Source organism: Oncorhynchus clarkii, chromosome 2, assembly GCF_045791955.1.
Source record: "Oncorhynchus clarkii lewisi isolate Uvic-CL-2024 chromosome 2, UVic_Ocla_1.0, whole genome shotgun sequence".
NCBI classification, from domain to species: Eukaryota; Metazoa; Chordata; class Actinopteri; order Salmoniformes; family Salmonidae; genus Oncorhynchus; species Oncorhynchus clarkii.
Window position 1 is genome coordinate 29,888,568 of NC_092148.1, and position 20,139 is coordinate 29,908,706.

The following is a 20,139-nucleotide window of genomic DNA, read 5'->3' on the forward strand; positions in this document are numbered from 1 at the left end:
GTTGCTTAGTCACTTTACCCTTACCTATGTGTACATAGCTACCTCAATTTCCTGGTACCCCTGCACATCGACTCAGTACTGGTACTCCCTGTATATAGCCATGTTAATGTTATTCACTGTGTATTTATTTCTTGTCTCACTATTTCTAGTTTTACTTCTTTATCTTTAACTGCATTGTTGGGAAAAGACCTGTAAGTACGAATTTCACTGTTAGTCGACACCTGTTGTTTACAAAGCATGTGACAAAGAAAATTTGATTTGAAGCAGTGCTTTGTTATGATTCTGAACGGTCAGATAGCAAGCAACAATGACAAGAAGCTGCCATGTGTGGAATCGTAGGTTGCTCATTTCAGCTAGATGTATCTTGTTCTTGATACCATGTCTTATTTTGAGGTGTTTTGACTTATTTCATGTCAATGTTAATATGGCTCAAATTTGCCAGCTAGCTAACCAACAACTGTAAAAATGTATTTGAGAGACAATAAGTGCTCATTGTGCAAATGTATTTGATTTCAATAAACATTTGGCGATGAAATATAGTTTACATGTTGTCAACAATGTAAGCCAACCCCATCTGTTTTGCCCCATTGGTGCACATGTGTCGGTTTTGTTGCTAAACAACCAACCCATCTATTGGTCTATTAACTCATTTATCGCCTGGGGATGTCACCATGCAGGCAGGCCAAAACTTCATCCCGGCAAAAGTGTATTTTCAAACAGCTCTTACACTAAAGGAGCATTATCATAATTTTAATAATTTCACAGTATTATTCCAACCTCAGTGTGGAAATATATATACAGTGCCTTGCGAAAGTATTCGGCCCCCTTGAACTTTGCGACCTTCAAACAAAGATATAAAACTGTATTTTTTTGTGAAGAATCAACAACAAGTGGGACACAATCATGAATTGGAACGACATTTATTGGATATTTCAAACTTTTTTAACAAATCAAAAACTGAAAAATTGGGCGTGCAAAATTATTCAGCCCCCTTAAGTTAATACTTTGTAGCGCCACCTTTTGCTGCGATTACAGCTGTAAGTCGCTTGGGGTATGTCTCTATCAGTTTTGCACATCGAGAGACTGAATTTTTTCCCCATTCCTCCTTGCAAAACAGCTCGAGCTCAGTGAGGTTGGATGGAGAGCATTTGTGAACAGCAGTTTTCAGTTCTTTCCACAGATTCTCGATTGGATTCAGGTCTGGACTTTGACTTGGCCATTCTAACACCTGGATATGTTTATTTTTGAACCATTCCATTGTAGATTTTGCTTTATGTTTTGGATCATTGTCTTGTTGGAAGACAAATCTCCGTCCCAGTCTCAGGTCTTTTGCAGACTCCATCAGGTTTTCTTCCAGAATGGTCCTGTATTTGGCTCCATCCATCTTCCCATCAATTTTAACCATCTTCCCTGTCCCTGCTGAAGAAAAGCAGGCCCAAACCATGATGCTGCCACTACCATGTTTGACAGTGGGGATGGTGTGTTCAGGGTGATGAGCTGTGTTGCTTTTACGCCAAACATAACGTTTTGCATTGTTGCCAAAAAGTTCAATTTTGGTTTCATCTGACCAGAGCACCTTCTTCCACATGTTTGGTGTGTCTCCCAGGTGGCTTGTGGCAAACTTTAAACAACACTTTTTATGGATATCTTTAAGAAATGGCTTTCTTCTTGCCACTCTTCCATAAAGGCCAGATTTGTGCAATATACGCTTGATTGTTGTCCTATGGACAAAGTCTCCCACCTCAGCTGTAGATCTCTGCAGTTCATCCAGAGTGATCATGGGCCTCTTGGCTGCATCTCTGATCAGTCTTCTCCTTGTATGAGCTGAAAGTTTAGAGGGACGGCCAGGTCTTGGTAGATTTGCAGTGGTCTGATACTCCTTCCATTTCAATATTATCGCTTGCACAGTGCTCCCACTTGTTGCTGATTCTTCACAAAAAAATACAGTTTTATATCTTTATGTTTGAAGCCTGAAATGTGGCAAAAGGTCGCAAAGTTCAAGGGGGCCGAATACTTTCGCAAGGCACTGTATATATATGTAAAATACACCAGGAAATCAAGTTATATATAAAATACATAAAATATAAAATACACCAGAAAATCACGTTTTTGACTGCACTGGGCCTTTAAGGGAATATGGCACACAAGATGACCACAAATAATTAATCCATGTCAATACATAAAGCATGTCCCTCCCAGGTACTAGGGACCAGAAACCCAATGGATAACTCACTAATGATTTGACTTCAATGTTTATGTGTAACCATACATTAAATGTTACACTCTGAATAGAACATATGAGAATAAATTAATCTAAAAGGACACATTCAATTGCTCAGCAGAAAAAGAACACCAAGCCTGCAGATCTACATTGTGCCTGGCCCCATTAACACTTTGTGGGGGTGAAGTGATAAAATGTCAACTTGATTCATTTAACCGAGAGCCTCCTCAACTGTGCATCACATGAATAAATGTGTCTGGTGTGTGCTTCAGTATCACCCTTTCTATCCACACACAGTGAGCTTGCAGCTACAACATATTGCCTCAGTGTCAGTGACCATTGAGGGTCACTTAGACAACGTGAACTTCTAATAGACAATGGTAGAGATATAAGCCATGGGGAGAGACCTATAATGATGCTAATGTCCATCATGCAAAAATAAATCTCCCCTGTGCAGAGGGCTCTAGGCTACATGGTATGCAATGCAATGTATAATTTCACCAGTAGTGTCACAATGGACTCAGTATGTCATTAAATGCATCACAATTAGCAAATGTTTAGGATGTATTCTTGCAGAGACAGTGACATATTAACCTACCTTAGCCAAATCTGTCAATTTGTGGTTCAAAGGTTTTCCCTGTGATATTCTTTGCAATATCGAAAACACATGGAAGAAATAATATGAAGGCAAAAAGCAAGAGGGGAGGTGAGATTGCAAAGTAACAGGAACTAATTAAATCGAGCATCTAGAGCTAGCCTGAATGCCAGTCTGTTTTTGCTATCATGATTCATGCCTACTATCACTCATTGTCATGTTTGGCTTGGCAATAAACAATGTAGTTGGAAAGAGCACCAACAGATCTGGTGCTCTTGCTTGAGTTGCTCAACCGTCATTTATAAAGACATCATTGATGGGAAGTGAAAGGACATTTGAAATGCCTTTGGTGTTCATTGATGTATGTGAAGAGGGAATACAGTGTTTTGATTTAGTATGTATAAAGAACATGATAGACAACAGATACTGACTGTGGCCTACCTGTTAAAAGGAGCAGAGAATGTTTCCTCGTCACCCGATTAGAAAACAATCGAGTGCTCACGTGAACCTCAATTTGAGTTAAACTAAAAACAGTCGTCATAAAAGAAAAGGGGTGGATGACAACAATAGACGTGTAAAGTTGTACATTATTGACCAAATTTACCACACATGTATGCTGAATAGATAAAATGTCAAATAAAATCTACATATCACAATTATGCTCTATATACGATACATTATACGTGAATCATTTATTTTCCTAAATCTAAATTCCCCCTCTTTTTGTAGAATGGTACGGCCGCCGATTGTGACGTATGGGAAATTCAGTGGATAGGCACCGCAGTTGGCTCGTTTACTGTCTCGGCAAACCGTTGTTGTGAATAGAGGGGAACGGAAAGAGAAAGTCGGCTACAGCATTTTTTTAGAAGATATTTATCTACTGTACATCTTTGTCTATTTTGCTCATGCACCATGGCTTGTGGAGCTACGTTAAAGCGCTCGATGGAGTTTGAGGCCCTACTCAGTCCTCAGTCTCCTAAGCGTAGAAGGTGCAATGCACTACCGGGGGCTCCAAGCACCCCGTCCCCTCAAAGGTGCAACCTCCGTCCGCCAGTTGACTGCCCATCGCACTCGATGTCTCCCCCGACTATGGGAGGAGAACACAGGCTAACTCCAGGTAAGAAATGGCCAAAAGTTAGATTTAGCTGTATTTCAAGGGAATGACATGGGGGAGGGGGTTAGGGTGGAGTGGAATGGGTGTTTCGCGATAATGGGGGTTGGTTTATAAGAAGCTAATGTTAGCTAACGTTAACTTAGCTGGTTAGATTCCTACAGTAACTAGCCTAACATTTGCTCGGTAATTAAACGCAGTCAGATAGCTAACATACCATTATAGTGGGCTAACTAGTTAGCCGTTGACTAATATTAGTTGATTTTAATTGTCTGGCATGTTAGCTAGCTAGCACCGTTATCTATGACACAAAGCAAAAAAATGCATGTTTCGGGGTCAGCTTGCGAAGATAGCTAAACTGGCTAGCTGCATAACAACCCTAAGCTAGCTAACGTCATGCTTTCTTTGCATGGTCTACAATCCATGATTGGTCTCGTGACTAAATTAAAACATGCGAAGTTAGCAATGACCAGTTGAGTTTGCCTAGCTAGGTACTTAGTGCTGTACATCTAACCCACTTTATTCCATGAGCAGACTTACTTTTATATAGTAGAACGCTGCATTGAAACGTCCAAGATTTCTTGTTTAGAAGTGTGGGGGTAGTTTTTTAAAATTTGTTATACCTTCTCTGTTTCCCTGGCCTGAGAGTTCATTGTTCTAACGCTTTATGCTCCCACCCGCTTAAAAATGTTATCTATCCCCTGTGAGAGTTGAGCGAGTGTGGGGGACTGCAGGGTTGGCAAGATAATTACCTGGATATTTCGACTGCAATCCAACAAAGCTCATTGAATTTGCCGTCACCGGAGTAGAGGCAAGCATCTAATCTTCACAGCTGTCCAAACCATAATTAAAATCCTGCTCCCACTTGGCACAATTTGATGTTATTTATTTGAGGTTTGTTTGTGTATAATATTTTAACTGGAGGATTACGTTATGTTGGGTGGGGGCTGATCTTTCTCTTTTTTGAACCCCTTGTTAATTTCATGCAGATTTTTTTTGTTTTGTTTGGTGCACCACAGTAAATCCTTTTAAATTCAAACCCTGCATCCTGCTGCAGTTCAATGGACTGGCAGCTCCTGTCACATTTCAATGACTCAAATTGAATTTTTACCTTTATTTAACTAGGCAAGTCAGTTAAGAACAAATTCTTATTTTCAATGACGGCCTAGGAACAGTGGGTTAACTACCTGTTCAGGGGCAGAACGACAGTTCGGGGGTTTGAACTTGCAACCTTCCGGTTACTAGGCCAATGCTCTAACCACTAGGCTACCCTGCCGCCCCACTAAAGGTGTATGATGGACTGCCTCCTGGGCCAGAGTTGAGTTTGTATGGTCATTTTGTTTTTGAGGCTCTCCCACCCTTATCATTACCCAGGCCTGCGTCTTGATGTGAATGCCTCCGCTGTTGAACTGGTTAACCCCCCCCCCCCTCCTCCTCCTGGTTTGTCTTTGTCTGGCCGATCTGTTTTTAAATGATTTATTTTCTAAATTGACTGCTTTTCCTTCAGCACCTAACCAAGGAAGTTAGTGGTTGCACCTTTTTACATATTTACAGGGATGTAAATGTATTAACTATTTTGATATTTGCCATTATACCCTGATGATGACAGCTTGTCTGTTGAAATGTTGGTTATAAAGTCATGGCGTCTGAGCTCCCAGTGTGCAGCTCTCCTTTTCTACTCCGCTGGACAGCAACTCGCCTAAACAGGTGTTTTTATTTCTCCAGATTGATCTCAAAATAGGTCATCTATGTGAATCGTGTAGATCTGTAAGGTTGGGTTTGACCCATTTTGCTATAAGAGGTATAAACAGATCTTCCCCCGGTGTGATCACTACTTTATCTCTCAATGTCTGCGCACAGAATGCATCTCGAAGTGTCCTATAACTAGAATTTTAGAGTATGATGGCAGATATGTCATATCAGAATGAGTCTTTCATCCAATATCACGTGTGGCAGCTGTGAGCAGCCAGCCGCATCCCCGAACCAGCCATTAGTCTACTCAGCTGCTTTTCTTCATCTGTTATTTAGCTGGGGTGTGCAGGCAGTGCTTTATTTTCTGTTACATTTTGTTTCATTATTGGTGCAGCTCGCATCACATCTTTTCATTTTGCCCTTGACATGCAGGCCAGTCTGACTAGGCTTCGCTCCCACGCAGCCTCAGTGCCACTGCCATAGAGGAAAAGCGGACCACGGTGACCGTCATGCTTGTGCCTTTACTTCACTGAAAACTGCCAAAGTTATGCCCCATATTACCAAAGTTACCTTATCCTGCGACAAACTGTCTTGTATTGTCATGTTACCTGGCTAGCTAGCTAACAACATACTGTGGCTATATAGAAATGTGGGAGGCACAGGGGAAAACGGGATAAATGGCATTCGATGTGTTGGATTGAGTAGAGATGTGAATGTCAGGGACAGGTTTTTGTGTATCACATGTGCCTAATGTATAGAACTGGAACAGGCATCCTGGAGGTTCGCAAACCAAATGGTATCATGATACTTCTTGGTATCGTGATGGCGGAGGGGCACAAACCCTGTATCATGATACTACTTGGTATTGTGATACTTGGACCGGTATCACATCATTAGTACAATGTTGTTATTGTCACAACCCGACTCTGAAATCACCTTTTTGGGACCTCACCAGTTTGCATCCCTGTATTTGTCTAAAATTCCTGTCAGAATATTCTGTGACACTGAATTCCCATGGCTCCCAGCGTCCCACCTTTGGTCTGGTTTTAGTTTTCTTCATGGCTCCCATCAACCTTTGAAAGGGGTTTGCGCTCTCCTCTACTGTATCTAATTGAATGCCCACAGAGTGAATAACTAACATTCCCCAAGCACTTTTGTTCTCTAACAATGTTACTCCAAAATGACAATGATATCAAAGGTGAGCGGATATTAGGGAGTAGCTTTGAATTTGTCATATGTCCTTGAGATATTTGTGCTTGGCCTGAACTGTGGGTTCCCACATAGGCTATGATGGTGGACGTGAAAGGGGAACTGTGACTGGCGACCCAGTTCTGGACAAAGCCAAACAAAGGCAGTTGACCTGGTCCTGTCTAGTCCATCGTACCAAACCAGATTGTGCAACTGACATGTAGACTAGTCCTGAGCCTGTTTTGTTTGTACAATGACTTGTTTCATAGATAAAAAAAATTCCCCTCTCTTTTGTAAGGGGACATCTGTGTATCCAGGGTTTATCTGCCATTGAAATCATTGGGCGGGCTGCCCAAGTGTCTTTTCGGGAAGCCTATGTCCAAACAGGGTGTATTCATTTTCTGGATGGGGATTAACGCTTTCTGTGTAAAATTAAACAAACCAGATATAAAGTATGTTCAAAAGATGATAGATATCTACAATCATTGAAATAAAGCTAGACAGTAGATTGGAAATTCCATAACAGTACATTTATTCATTGTATTGTGTTTGAGCAAAATAAAACTGCATTGGCCATGTCAAAATGCAGGAAGCTAGCTTTTAAAAGGCTATTCTCTCTCGGCTCCATAGCAGAATGTGTAGAATCGTAGGAAATTTGGTTTAAACTGAAAAAATAACTTCTCCGCTCCTTTACAAAATGTTTTCGAATTGCAATTGCAAGAAATTGGCTTAAATGCAACACTGTTAAGAGGGGTCTCTAAAAATCTAATTCGGCTGTGCCAGCGGACCCACCACATCCCCCACCTAAGCCACCTTTTGATCCAGAAAACTCTTATCCATCACAAGCTATGGCACTTTTGACCCAAAAATCAGAAAAGGGTTTTGGCAGGTTCACACGCATGCAGGTTTCAACAGCTGAAGAAGCTTGTGTAACGGGCAGATGGCGGAAGAGGTGTCTTGTCTGCCTTCCTGTGTGCAATGGATTTGTCTTGCGGCTGTTTACCCTTATCACACAATCGCCTTAGCCTCTTCCCCTTGATTTGCTGTGTTTTCTTTCACCACTTTAATGTTTTTTGTATGTACAGGCCAGCTATCCTCCAGCTTCATGCACACTGGCATTTTACTCAGTATCCGCCTCGCTTGCTGAATTCCATACTGCATAGCAGCTGCAGAGGGGAAAGGAATGTAAGATGTTGGTGTGTCTGCAGACATTGGGCCCAGATACCTGATCTTATGCTCACCTTTACCCTGCGAGAGGCCACACTGTAGCTCTTTGCAAGCTAGCTTCTCCGCTGTGGGTTTTCCAGTGAATTCAGTTTCTGTTCAGCGCTCCCCCCTCACAAGCCAATCAGGTTTCCTTTGTTGTTGCTCCCAGGGCACATGGACAGGTTCTCCTCCCCCTTCAGCCCACTTGATTGGTATAATTATTAACTGATCTACGAGACTTTAATGAGGACCAGTCAACCTTTTTCATTCAGGATGCATTGGTGAGTATTAAAACTGTCACCTGTGATAAAGTGAAGGGTGCTATGGTAGAAGGCATCCAAAGGTTTACGTTTAGTGTCTGCTGCTGCAATCTGGTGTCACCGTAGTCCAGAACTGGCAGGGAAGTTCATTGTACAATCTGCTTTCTATTTAGGGAGAGCCAAGATCTATTGAAAAAGACTACTTTAAATCTTGGAATTTTAACTAGCTCATCCATGTTTTTTAAACATTTTAGTCTTTGTCCATCCAAATGTCCAGATATTTATATGCGGGAACCTGATCTATGGGAGAACCATCTAATGAATAAATATATAGTTCACCTGAAATGTTTTTGCAAGAATTAGAAAACAGCATATTTAGTCTTGCCCGCCTTACATATGTCAGTATCCCTGCTGCAAATAGTTTGTGATTTTAGTTATGGATGTGACAAATGTTAACCGATAAAATGCATTTTAAACATTTTATTTTAAAATTCCACGCACATTCACAATGTCGCGGCCAGCAACGGTTTGGGTCTCATGGTGCATTTCCTTCTCATTTAATTTTTAAAAGTATTGCCTGCCATACAGTACAGTGCCTTTCTCTGCCATTTATTTTACAAAGTTAGTGACTGATGTAGTGGTAGAGAGTGAATTCCTTGAGTCTTTCCACGTCGACTCCCATTTTCTTTGCTCAAATATTTTTTTATTGAACACAATGGTGTATAGGTTTGTAGAGAAGCCAAATGTGAAATTCTTATACAAACATAAAAGAGCAGACGGATATAAAAAGACCCAGAGTTCTAGGTAAAATAAAAAATCTGAACAAGGACACCCCCCTCCCCCCTATTGCTAGGATAACGGGGCAAGCACATGTTGCCCCAGGGTAGATGGAAAGATCACAGGTGAGAGTGCATTGAAATGTACAATTTCACAACCCGGAATGGTCCAAATGAGAGTGGCGAAGTTGCCAGATTTGCTCAAATTTGGGTTAATCATTGCTCAAAATATATCATGTTTTCCAAATCACTGAGCCATAATTTGGTAGAGGGAACTTCCTCCTTTTTCCAAAACAATAAAATAAAATAAAAATCCCCAGAATGAGACAAATCTGTTGGTGTTGGGGCTTGGTTAATCTGTATAGGGTTTCTGAGACTCCCAGGATGATCAGCAGTAGATCTGGTCAGTCAGTCTCCAGAACTTCAGAGAATCCCAAAAATTCCACACCAACAATCATGCAGGATAGAGCATAGCGCAAAGCAGTGGAGTAGTGTACCTTCCACAGCATGACATTTATCATACATCCCCCTATATCCTATGCACATCTAATTTTTGGAAGAGTGTAAGCTGTAAGATCGTGGATGTCTGGAGTTAATTTAGGATGTGTGGTTATACTCCCAAGATAGGTCTTGGCCATAGTGGAGTTTGGAGTGGGACTGTTTGAGGTTGTGGACAGGTGCCATTCATACAGGTAACAAGTGGAGGACAGAGGAGCCTCTTAAAGAAGTTACAGGTCTGAGAGAGCCAGAAATCTTGCTTGTTTGTAGGTGACCAAATACTTATTTTCCACCATAATTTGTAAATAAATTCATTAAAAATCCTACAATGTGATTTTTGGGATTTTTTTCCTTCTCATTTTGTCTGTCATAGTTGAAGTGTACATATGATAAATTACAGGCCTCATCTTTTTAAGTGGGAGAACTTGCACAATTGGTGGCTGACTAAATACTTTTTTGCCCCACTGTAGATGCTGGATCCATTTTATGAACCCATCTCCAATATTACATTTCTGTAGAACCACTCTACTTGGTCTAAGGCTTTGTCAGCATCGAGATTTAACGGCAAGGTCATCGTTGGGTAACCTGAGAAATACAATGTTGAAGAGGCGCCTGAGATTATGAATGAGTTTCTATTGGGATAATGCCGGTCTGGTCCGACTGGACCAATTTGCCCACTAAAGTGCTAAGCATTTTAGACAGAGTTTTTGCAAAGATCTTCTGGTCTGTATTGGACTGTATGACCCTACTTCCAGAGCTTTCCCTTGCATGTATAACTGTAACAACTGCCTAATTCAAAGTAGGTGGGAGAGCTCCATCGTCTTTGGCCTGAACAATCAGTTTGTGCAGGTAGGGAGAGAATGTTGAATGTTTTATAGAATCCATCTGGGCCCGGGGTCTTATCACTCTTTAGATATTTAATTGTTTCTCAGATTTCTTTATTCTGGAAGTTAGAATCTTCCTGGTTCAGGGCAGGGAGATTAAGTCTTCCAAAAAGTTGTGCATGATTAAAGGGTTAATGTCGGCTTTAGATGGGAATCTGTCATTGATGTCCTTGGGAGAAGAGCGTAATTTCCCTAGTTACACGTTTAACTTTGAATCATTGTCATTCTGTATTTCAAAGTTGTCTGGCCAGTAACTTGTATGGTTTGTCACCGAACTCAAAATATTTTATTTTTGTATAGAGGAAAGATCAAACCATTTTTATATGATAACCAGATTTGTATATTCTAAAGCGTATAATTGCATTTCTTTGTTTCTCCATAGATGGATGACTATTGTCCCCGTCCAGTAAGTCGACTCCCATTTCTCAGTGTCAAGATTTGGAATCGACTCCTAAGATTCAGTGTTTTTGGAATGGAGGGGACTGATTTAGTTGCTGTACTTCTGAGAACACACAACTCTTTCCTCTCGAGGGACACAGTATAGACACGTCGGCCACTAGGCAGCCAGTCAGAACTGTGCACTAGGCCCATCTATTGGCACTCAAAAGCTGCATCTCGCATTGGAATGCTATATCTTGCATTTTTTGGCTCGCAACTTCAGTAAAGTAGGGCCTATCATCAATGAATAGGCTAGAATATTCTACAAACAGACTGAAAATGTTCACATCCCTACTTGTAATACATGTGCTGTATTGTCATGACAGATGGCATCAGCTCAGATGTCTTCAGGGGGTAACTTAGTTGATTTGGATCTACGTGCAGAATTTCTTAAGATTACCTTCCAGGTTCTTACCTTAATGGGCAATACATTAATCTGGTTTGTTTTTGAAGAATACTGCAACCTGACCTACTTTTGTGCTAATGTTCAACACAGCGTTAGCCTAGTACTTCTCGCCAGAATTTTCCTTCAATTCATTATACCTTAACTTCAGTTGGTAAGCCCTGTGGCCAGTTGCCACCCATAGTCATGCTCTAGTAGCAACCAATTATGTCTATACTTTAAGAGGGTCTTTGCTACATCAACTTGGCCTGACTCACAATACAGCCTTCTTCCTGGCGGCTTTGGAGTCTAAGTCCCCCCACTATACTTCAGCAATGGAGGGTGAAATGAGTCAGACGGCCTGTTTTTCCTCTTCACCGCCACCCGTCGTCCCCACATACAACTTATCTGGCCTATCTCTTGCCTTGTACACTTTGTTTGTTCTCTCCCTGAGCTTTTTAGCTGAGGCTTTTCCCCCTCGCAGGAAGTCTGTGATTGATTGCTTTGGCCTGGCTGTGGCAGGGTCATTGTTGCTAGGCAACACCCCAAGATCGGTATTCTGGTGACTGGCGGTAGGGGAGGGAGTTCACTTGCCACTCAAAAGGTTACCCTGGTGCTCTGAGATCATTCAGCACAGCACACCCAGGTGCAGATATACCCTGGTTCGGAAAAGGATGTCTCTTGTCAACTTAATGCGCTTGATCAAATCAGGGGTGAAAGTAAAACGGTCCAGTATGGTGTCCCAGCCAAATAAATAGCGGAGGTACGCCATACTGGTGTAACATCATCAGCATATCACAATAATTGAAACAAAATGTAATAAACTAGGCTTTTTACACCCTTATTTGTCATTAGCCAACTATGTCACAGGCATGAAAAATTAGCAAATGGACTTAAATGGGTGCTATAGCTTTTGCTCCAAAATGCAATGTGGTTTGATGAGAATACTGACATTTTGCCAAGGCAGAGATGAATGGCCGATGTGTGTGGACAGCAGTGGATGCATGAATTCTGGCCTAATGACAATTGGCAAAATGTCATTACACTTGGTGGTGTATTGTCTAACTGGTGTCTATTTCCATTCAACCGTTTTTGGATGCTGGAAATATGTTGCAAGTAGATGAATGTGTGTGGGTTGCACATTTTGGGGAATATTCAAAGATGGAAACTTTCCATGGGAATTAATGAAAATATATGCAAATTATTACAATTTTAAATGTGATTTTTCATTGGATATATTTACCATATATGGAGACAACATTTTACCTTAAGTAGACATAATTGCAAATGATTAAATCCTTCCAATAGGGAAAAAAAACTATTTAGTTACGAATTGAACTTTAATTAAATTGTTGACTCTTCACATGGGATGATTTCCCTGAAAAACAGAAAGGGAATATTCGGATTTCCCAAAGATGTTTTAAACATACATTTGATGAGAAACATCTGTGAAATGATAACCAAAGCTTGTGTTTCTAGACTGTCTTCCTCTCAGGCTTCCATGTCTTCTCCCTGGACCTCCTCAATTCCCACCTCTTGAACATCAGACTCTGAAGCCTTATCTTCACTGTCACTTTCCAACCTTGTTGAGAATGGCTTGTTAGGCTTAAAAAGCCTCAAATTTGCCTGTATGGCCACACATTTTTCAACCCTTGTATTGGTCAGCCTGTTGAGTGCTTTGGTGTGTGTTCAAACAAGGACAAGTTGCGCTCTGAGGCGGCTGATGTTGGTGGTATTTGGAGGATGATAATGGAAACCCGGGAAAGAGCCTTCGATCCACAAAGTTGATGAGATATGTTGGCACGACTGCCATATTGCATCTCCACCCCAAAGCCCTTGCTTGGAAGTGTATTTCACCAGACTGCCAAGAACCTTATCCAGGCCAAGGTGGTGAGACACTGTAGTGATGACACCATAGGCCTTGTTGAGCTCTGCACCAGGCAGGATGCTCTTGCCAGCATACTTGGGGTCCAACATGTACGCTGCTGCGTGTATGGGATTCAGGCGGAATCCTAGTCTTCACGCTTTTTGATGTATTTCAGAACTGCAGTTTCCTCTGCTTAGAGCAGCAGTGAAAGCAGTACGGAATTCTTCTCTTACATCTGCAAGCAGAGTCTGAACATCAAAGGATGGCATTGTCTCCCTCAATCTGTGCAATGGCTACTGCTATAGATTTTAGGCTGCTTACCACTCTCTCCCAAAATACATCATCCAGGAGGATCCTCTTGATGGGGCTGTCCATATTGGCAGACTGATGTGACCATTTCTTGGAGAGACTTATTCCCCTCAAGGAGACTGTCAAACATGACACCACCCCAATGGGTGTTGATGAGCAGCTTCAATGTGGTGCTCTTATTCTTCTCACTTTGTGCTTTGTGAGGTAGATTGTTGCTATAACTTGATGATCCTTCACATACCTAACCATTTCCTTGGTTCTATTGTAGTGTATCCATTGTTTTTAGTGCCATAATATCCTTGAGGAGCAGATGCAATGCATGAGCATTACAGCTAATGGCTGTGATGTGAGGGTAGGACTCCTCCACTTTAGACCAAGCAGCCTTCACGTTCGCAGCATTGCCACCAGTGCAAATGCCTTCTGTGGTCCAAGGTCATTGACTGCCTTCAGCTCATCTGCAATGTAGAGACAGGTGTGTCTGTCCCTTGTCTGTGCTCATGTAGAATACTAGTTGAGGGGTGGAGATGTAGTTAATTATTCCTTGCCTACGAACATTCGACCAGCCATCAGATTGCAATAGTCTGCTTTCTCAATGATTTGCTTGGCCTTCACTTGACCTCTACATCCAGCAAATGAGTAGACAAAGCATGTCTGGTTGGAGGGGTGTAACTTTTTTGATTCATTTAATCCAAATTCCCGCGCCTAACTTCCCATGGAAATTTACCGGAATGTTTATGACCCTTTGCAACCCTTATAGCTTAGTAAAGGAGCCCTTTTTTAAGTGGTTTGTTTGACAATCAGATGCAAATATCATGACTTGTTTATGCTACATTAAAGGTAATGCATTTCAAAACTTAAATGATATCTTTTACGACGAGGCCCACAGAGATCCGATTTTAGAATTACATAGAATCCCTATTAATTAATTAAATAGTTGTATTTAATGCACACAGGAGGTCCCGTACCGGGAAGAAATGAAATCTACTTTCACCCCTGTATCAAATGGAGTGTTTCAAAATGTAGCCTACAGGAATTGAGATGACGGTGACTTTTTGCGGTCATGGCACTGACATAAAGAACCAAACCTTTTGACAACTTCATTTTAAGGAGTGATTTATGACTTGGGCTTAAGCCTCATTGTAGGTAAGCTATTTAGATAAACAATGTGATGCTCAAGCTAATAGATCATTGCACCAATCTATTTGGGGTAGCATTGGCAGACAATCTCACACAGTGGCCTTTCAACGAGTACGTTCATGCAGCATCGTGAAACATTTGAGTCATGCCTCCAAACAACTGTTCAAAGGGGAAGCAAGCCCCTTTCATATACTCCTGTCTCTGGGGTAAGTACAGCTTTTATTAAGTTAACGTTTAGCAGTGGCTAAATAAACACTGCTTGTCAGATTCTCGCTGCATTGTTAACACAGGAAGGCTTCAGCTCATCAACTCCCTTGCTGCTCCTGTCCTGCTCTTGTGATGGTGTACTCTGCAAATTTGAAGCCTCCAGCTTGATAATACATGGCCGGCCAGTCAGTCACATGGCTAGCTACCTCCCTCTCGAAATGGCATCTGAGAAAAGCTAGTTTACAGTTTGTCTTGCCTAGATTCCGCTCTCTCCTTGCCTCAGAGCGCATTGGACGCAAATATTCAATATGTCTCTCCCCTCAGACTACTGCTTACAATGCATTTTGAGGATGTGAAGAAATATGAATTGAGAATGCTGGCTTGCTTCTCCCTCAGAACAGCTCACAGAGACATGCATGTTTGCTTAACTTGATATGGCTGCTGCTCTCTCAACCCAAGATAAGTGAGGCAGGCCTCCCTAGATGGGCCCTTCGCCCTTTGAGGTGGAATATGGATGTTACGTCACACTGGCTATCAACACTGGTCAGGGGAACGGCATAGCCTAAACATGTATTTTTTCTTGTTTTCGTTCCTAATATATCTTTGAACTTTACACCCAATCTGTGAAATTTCAGTTTAGCACCAGGTTGATGGGGTTTAGTTTTGTCTTTGTATGTTGGTTGATGTTCTTAGCCTAGTCAAAACCCTATGCAAGTGAGGTGCCAGATCTTAGTGGATCTGATTTGAAATGGTTTCCAGTGGGATATGGACTCCGATTAGGGGCTACCTACTTCCTCCAGGGTTGTTTGCTGAATACTGGAATTGGCCCTGAAGTTAAGTCAAGGCTTTAGTTGTAGTACCACTGCTTAGGCTAAAAAGAGTGGGTTCCACCACTGCTTGAGCACATGTAGGGCCTAGCTCTGTACAGATCTCTAGGCTCGTCCCTAGGCTTAGCGTTGCCAACATCCGGTTTTCAGGGCTAATGCTAATTCAACCTAGCTACCTTTTCTGCTGAAAACCGGATGTGGGAACTCCACTGTGGTGTTTTTCCTTTACGCCTGCTATGTTAGATTACCTCATCCCAAATGGCACTCTAATCCCTTCATAGCGTAGTGCCCTACCTTTTGATCAGAGCCCTACATGGAGAATAAGGTGCCATAGGGACATAGCCTGGCTGAGGCCCAGCTATGCAGTGATCAAAGACCTTGGAGGATGAAACCCAACCCAGTTTCTCTGGAAAGGAGGCTGTAGCATGGCAGGCCAGTGCCCTGTTTCATGCTCCTTCCTGCCCTCTATTGCAGTCAGATGTCACCAATATCTATTTAAATGAATCACTCTGCTTTGTGCTTGTTGCTCCTGCTTGTCAAGAAAGGTCTCCAGCTTTAGCACCACTGCCAAGTAGACCTGTGCGTCAAATATGAGTAGTTTTCTTGCTGTGTTATTGCCGGACATGCTGGTACAAGATAAGCGGTCTACTATTTTTGTCTTGGCTTATTTAGCCTCTCAGACATGAAGACCTGTTAAGCCTGACTGTCTCCTAGTCAGCTATGGATTCGTCACAATTCCTGAAAGATTTGAAGGAAGAAGTGAAACTGAAACTTACTCCTTTGCCTCTTCTTGCCAGTCACGGGATCTCAGAAGGGGTGGATTATTTTTGAGGAAGTGTGCTGTGGGGGTTGACACAGCTGGTGTGTTTGTCGCTGATGTTAGTCTCACCCAGCTTTAAAGCGCTCCTTCCTGTTAGTGCGTTTTGTTTTGAAAACCACATCAGCTAAACACTGCAGCTCACAGGATGTGTGCATAGCTGTGGACCTTCATTTAGGCTTGAGGGAAAACATTCTGCTCTCATTGAACACTACGCCTACTAGGCCTATAGCATGATTGTAGCTTGTAGTGATCAACAACATGCAATTTTGGAACACATTGGCATTCTCAGAAGCTGAATGTTTCTAGCTTTCTGACATGGCTGGTTTGCTATGATCAAAGACCATCTAAAATAAACCGTCACCTCTTATGTTTGTGCTTTCAAGGCAGGCTGTGGCTTGTCTTCTAAAATCAACTAGACGGGCACCATTTTCATATTGGTGGTCCCGGCATTATTTGTCCTGAGTGCTGGTTGTTCACGGCCCTGTTTGACTGTGTCCCCTGTGTTCTGTCCCCTCTACAGAGCAGATCTTCCAGAACATCCGTCAGGAGTACAGCCGCTACCAGAGGCGACGGCAGCTGGAGGGGGCCTTCAACCAGAGTGAGGCTGCCTGTAGCTCCACCGATGCCCCCAGTTCCGCCCTCACCGCCCCCAGCTCCCCGCCAGGTGAGACCCTGCGAGAGAGAGAGGGGGGGAGAAACAACTGAGTCCCCTGCCAAACCCCATCACCACTCATATGGTGTTCAGTGTGAGCACGCAGCGGTAATCCAAACCCCAAAAATTTCGGCCACAGGCGTTACATAATGATGCTTGGAGTCGGTATACGTTTTTATAGATACCATTGGCTCAAACAATTAATTTTGTTTTTTTATTAACTTTTAACTAGGTAAGTCGGTTAAGAACAAATTCTTATTTACAGTGACTGCCTACCCCTGGCAAACCCTCCCCTAACTTGAACGACGCTGGGCAAATTGTGCGCCGCTCTATGGGACTCCCGATCACGGCCAGTTGTGATAGAGCCCGGGATTGAACCAGGATCTGCAGTGACTCCTCCTTAGATCTCTGCATCACTCAGGAAACATTGACTTGAATGCGATTATCTGCCACTCCGTTCTAGTAATAGTTTTTTCTCCTAGTTCGGAGACTATTGCCTGGAATTTAGCTTATGAAAGCTTTGGTCAGATTCGAAATGGGTCAAAGTACACTTAAAAGCCCAGGGTATGAATCATTCAGCCTTCCCCTGGATCCAGCTCCAAGGTCACGAGGGGCCTCGTTCGTGCCATGTAACCCTCCTTGATGGAATATTAAATTCTGCGGCACACCTAATGTCCATATTCATTTATTTAGAGGTAATGACCTCATCTGATTCATTCTGCAAACCATCTATTTTCTGTGACAAATGTTTTTTATAATAATATAGGGTTTATTTTAAATATTTTGATAGTTCCTTACTCATTATGGTTAAGTTGTTTGTACCCCTTAGGAGCGTCCCAAGAATCTGCGCAAGAAATAAGAAAATTAAGCTCTGGTATGTTTTTTTTTTTTACGGTTTCTTTTGGGCTGAAGTTGCAACCACGGACACCGTCATGTTTGTTTCTATAGCAGAGGCTCTGGTATAGCTAACCCAGAGCCATGTGTATATACAAATAAAAGCCTAATCAGACTTGCTTGAGCTAATGGTTTTCACAGACTAAGTAAAATGATACAAATTCCTTTTGCTCGTGACGCGTGCCCCTCAAGTGATACAAATGTAACAGCCGGAGCGCACTAGACTTAAAACAAGATACAGATGCAACCAGGTGCCATTTTCATGTTTGAGACCAGCCACCTGGAAAGCTGAAACTGGGGAGTATTTCTGTCTAATAAAGCCCTCTTGTGGGTAGAAACTCAATCTGATTGGCAGGTCCTGGCTCCCCAGTAGGTGGGCCTATGCCCACCCATGGCTGAACACCTGAGTTCAAGGCACGCAGCACACCGGTTGGGAACCAGTGCTCTAGGCTGCTGCTGAGTCGAAGGCGACAAACGTCTGCGCAACAATTTCTTGCTTGCCATCTATTCCTAGAGAGGACATTGTGAACTCTGACCTGGGCAATGTCAGCCTATTTAAAATCTCACTGTGTCCCAGGTGCCTCGAGGAAGGACCAGCCGTCGTTCACACTGAGGCAGGTGAGCTACCTGTGCGAGCGTTTGCTCAAAGACCATGAGGAGAAGATCCGGGAGGAGTATGAACAGATCCTCAACACAAAGCTTGCAGGTACAGACAGCACATTGCATATCACCATCCTTAAACCTCAGTCAAAAGGGCTTTTTACATTACTTAGCCAAACCGAGCCGGAACAAGCTGAGCTGGCATCAACTGTAGATGCTGGATCCATGCTAAAAATGTCAGCTAGCGGAGTGGTTCGGGTCAACACGATAGTGTGAAAATGGCTTTAGTTTGTTCCTTCTGTCTTAAGAAAAATCTTAAATGTTATGGCACCCTGTGTGCAATAGGAGAGGCCTATTTGCTGCTCCCCCAGAACACATTTCATGCCTTTATCTAATGTCCTGCTGATTTTGTTTTTGTTTAATTTAGGGCTGCTCTTAGCAGATATGAATTTATAGACTAGACACTACTAGCCAAGACTGCTAATGTTTATAGAATATAAATCTGCTCTGACTGGAATGATCAACTGTTTGCATCACATGTAGAAAGGACACCAATATGTGTTGATGTATATCTGGTACTTGAATCTGCACCTTCACAGTTTTGATCTTCTGTTACAGAACAATATGAATCTTTTGTGAAATTCACACAAGACCAGATCATGCGAAGATACGGCGCAAGGCCTGCTAGTTGTAAGTATCAGGAGTTTCAGTCTTCATTCTACCATACACAATTTTGCTTCTGAAGAGTAAACAAAGCAATCCCTACAGCCACATAAAATAGATTTCTCTGTTCAGAGTTCTAATGCATTATCTTGTCATCTCATGTCTGTCTTCATGCTGTTTTCATCCATTATTCATCCCTCTGTTTCAGATGTCTCTTGAATTCCCCATCGACGTACCAGCTTTTCTCACAAGATGGCTGCTCTTCTACTGCCCCTTCCTCAACTAGATATGTGTTTTTTTTAATGCTTTTTGGGTGCCATGGTTTATCCATTTTTATTTTTTATTTTTTTGCCAAACTGTCTGCTGGCCAAAACGCTAATGAATCAGAAGAAAGTGTAATGATTCGAGATATGCTATTGCTCTGGATTTTTGACGAAAGCAGCTCTGTCGTTCTCCCCAGTGCTGTAGTGGCTTTTCTGATCCTTCTGTATTATAACCTGCCAGCACTGCCCCCTCTGCAGAAGCTGTATTACTAAAGCCCCCTGGCCTCATCCAACCAGGTTCTTTTTCTTTTCCAACTCTTTACCTGAGGATGTGGAATTCTTTTGAAAATAAAATTTCTGTGATTTAAAATGGTTTCCCTCAATGACTTTGTTATGCATTGTTGAACAAACTGTTTTGGTCTTTTTTAATTATAAAGTAAATGACTAAGTTAGTATTTTGTCAAATGAAGGTTTATTTGTGCAGTGCATGCGCTTTAAGGTTGCGTAATCAGTTGAAGACTATTACAGTGCATTCGGAAATATTTCAGACCCCTTCACTTTTTCCACATTTTGTTACGACACAGCCTTGTTCTAAAATTAGGTAAATACATCAATTTTATTTACACTTATTAAAGCTAAACAGACCTTA

At 42.1% G+C, this 20,139-nt stretch overlaps 1 protein-coding gene across 1 annotated transcript; it reads left to right on the forward strand.

Moving 5' to 3' along the window:
- Positions 1-3,573: 3,573 nt before the first annotated feature.
- LOC139366373 (akirin-1-like) lies at positions 3,574-19,860 on the forward strand. Its single transcript, XM_071103794.1, has 5 exons — positions 3,574-3,933; positions 16,939-17,082; positions 18,542-18,670; positions 19,183-19,254; positions 19,436-19,860. Exons 1-5 carry the CDS (start codon positions 3,729-3,731, stop codon positions 19,444-19,446), a joined length of 561 nt encoding a protein of 186 aa, XP_070959895.1. The 5' UTR covers positions 3,574-3,728; the 3' UTR covers positions 19,447-19,860.
- Positions 19,861-20,139: the final 279 nt, after the last annotated feature.

Coding starts and splice junctions, on each gene's coding strand:
- LOC139366373 (XM_071103794.1), top strand. CDS start 3,729: ATGGCTTGTGGAGCTACGTTAAAGCGCTCGATGGAGTTTGAGGCCCTA. Junction 3,934..16,938: donor AGAACACAGGCTAACTCCAG/GTAAGAAATGGC, acceptor TCCCCTCTACAG/AGCAGATCTTCCAGAACATC. Junction 17,083..18,541: donor CGCCCCCAGCTCCCCGCCAG/GTGAGACCCTGC, acceptor ACTGTGTCCCAG/GTGCCTCGAGGAAGGACCAG.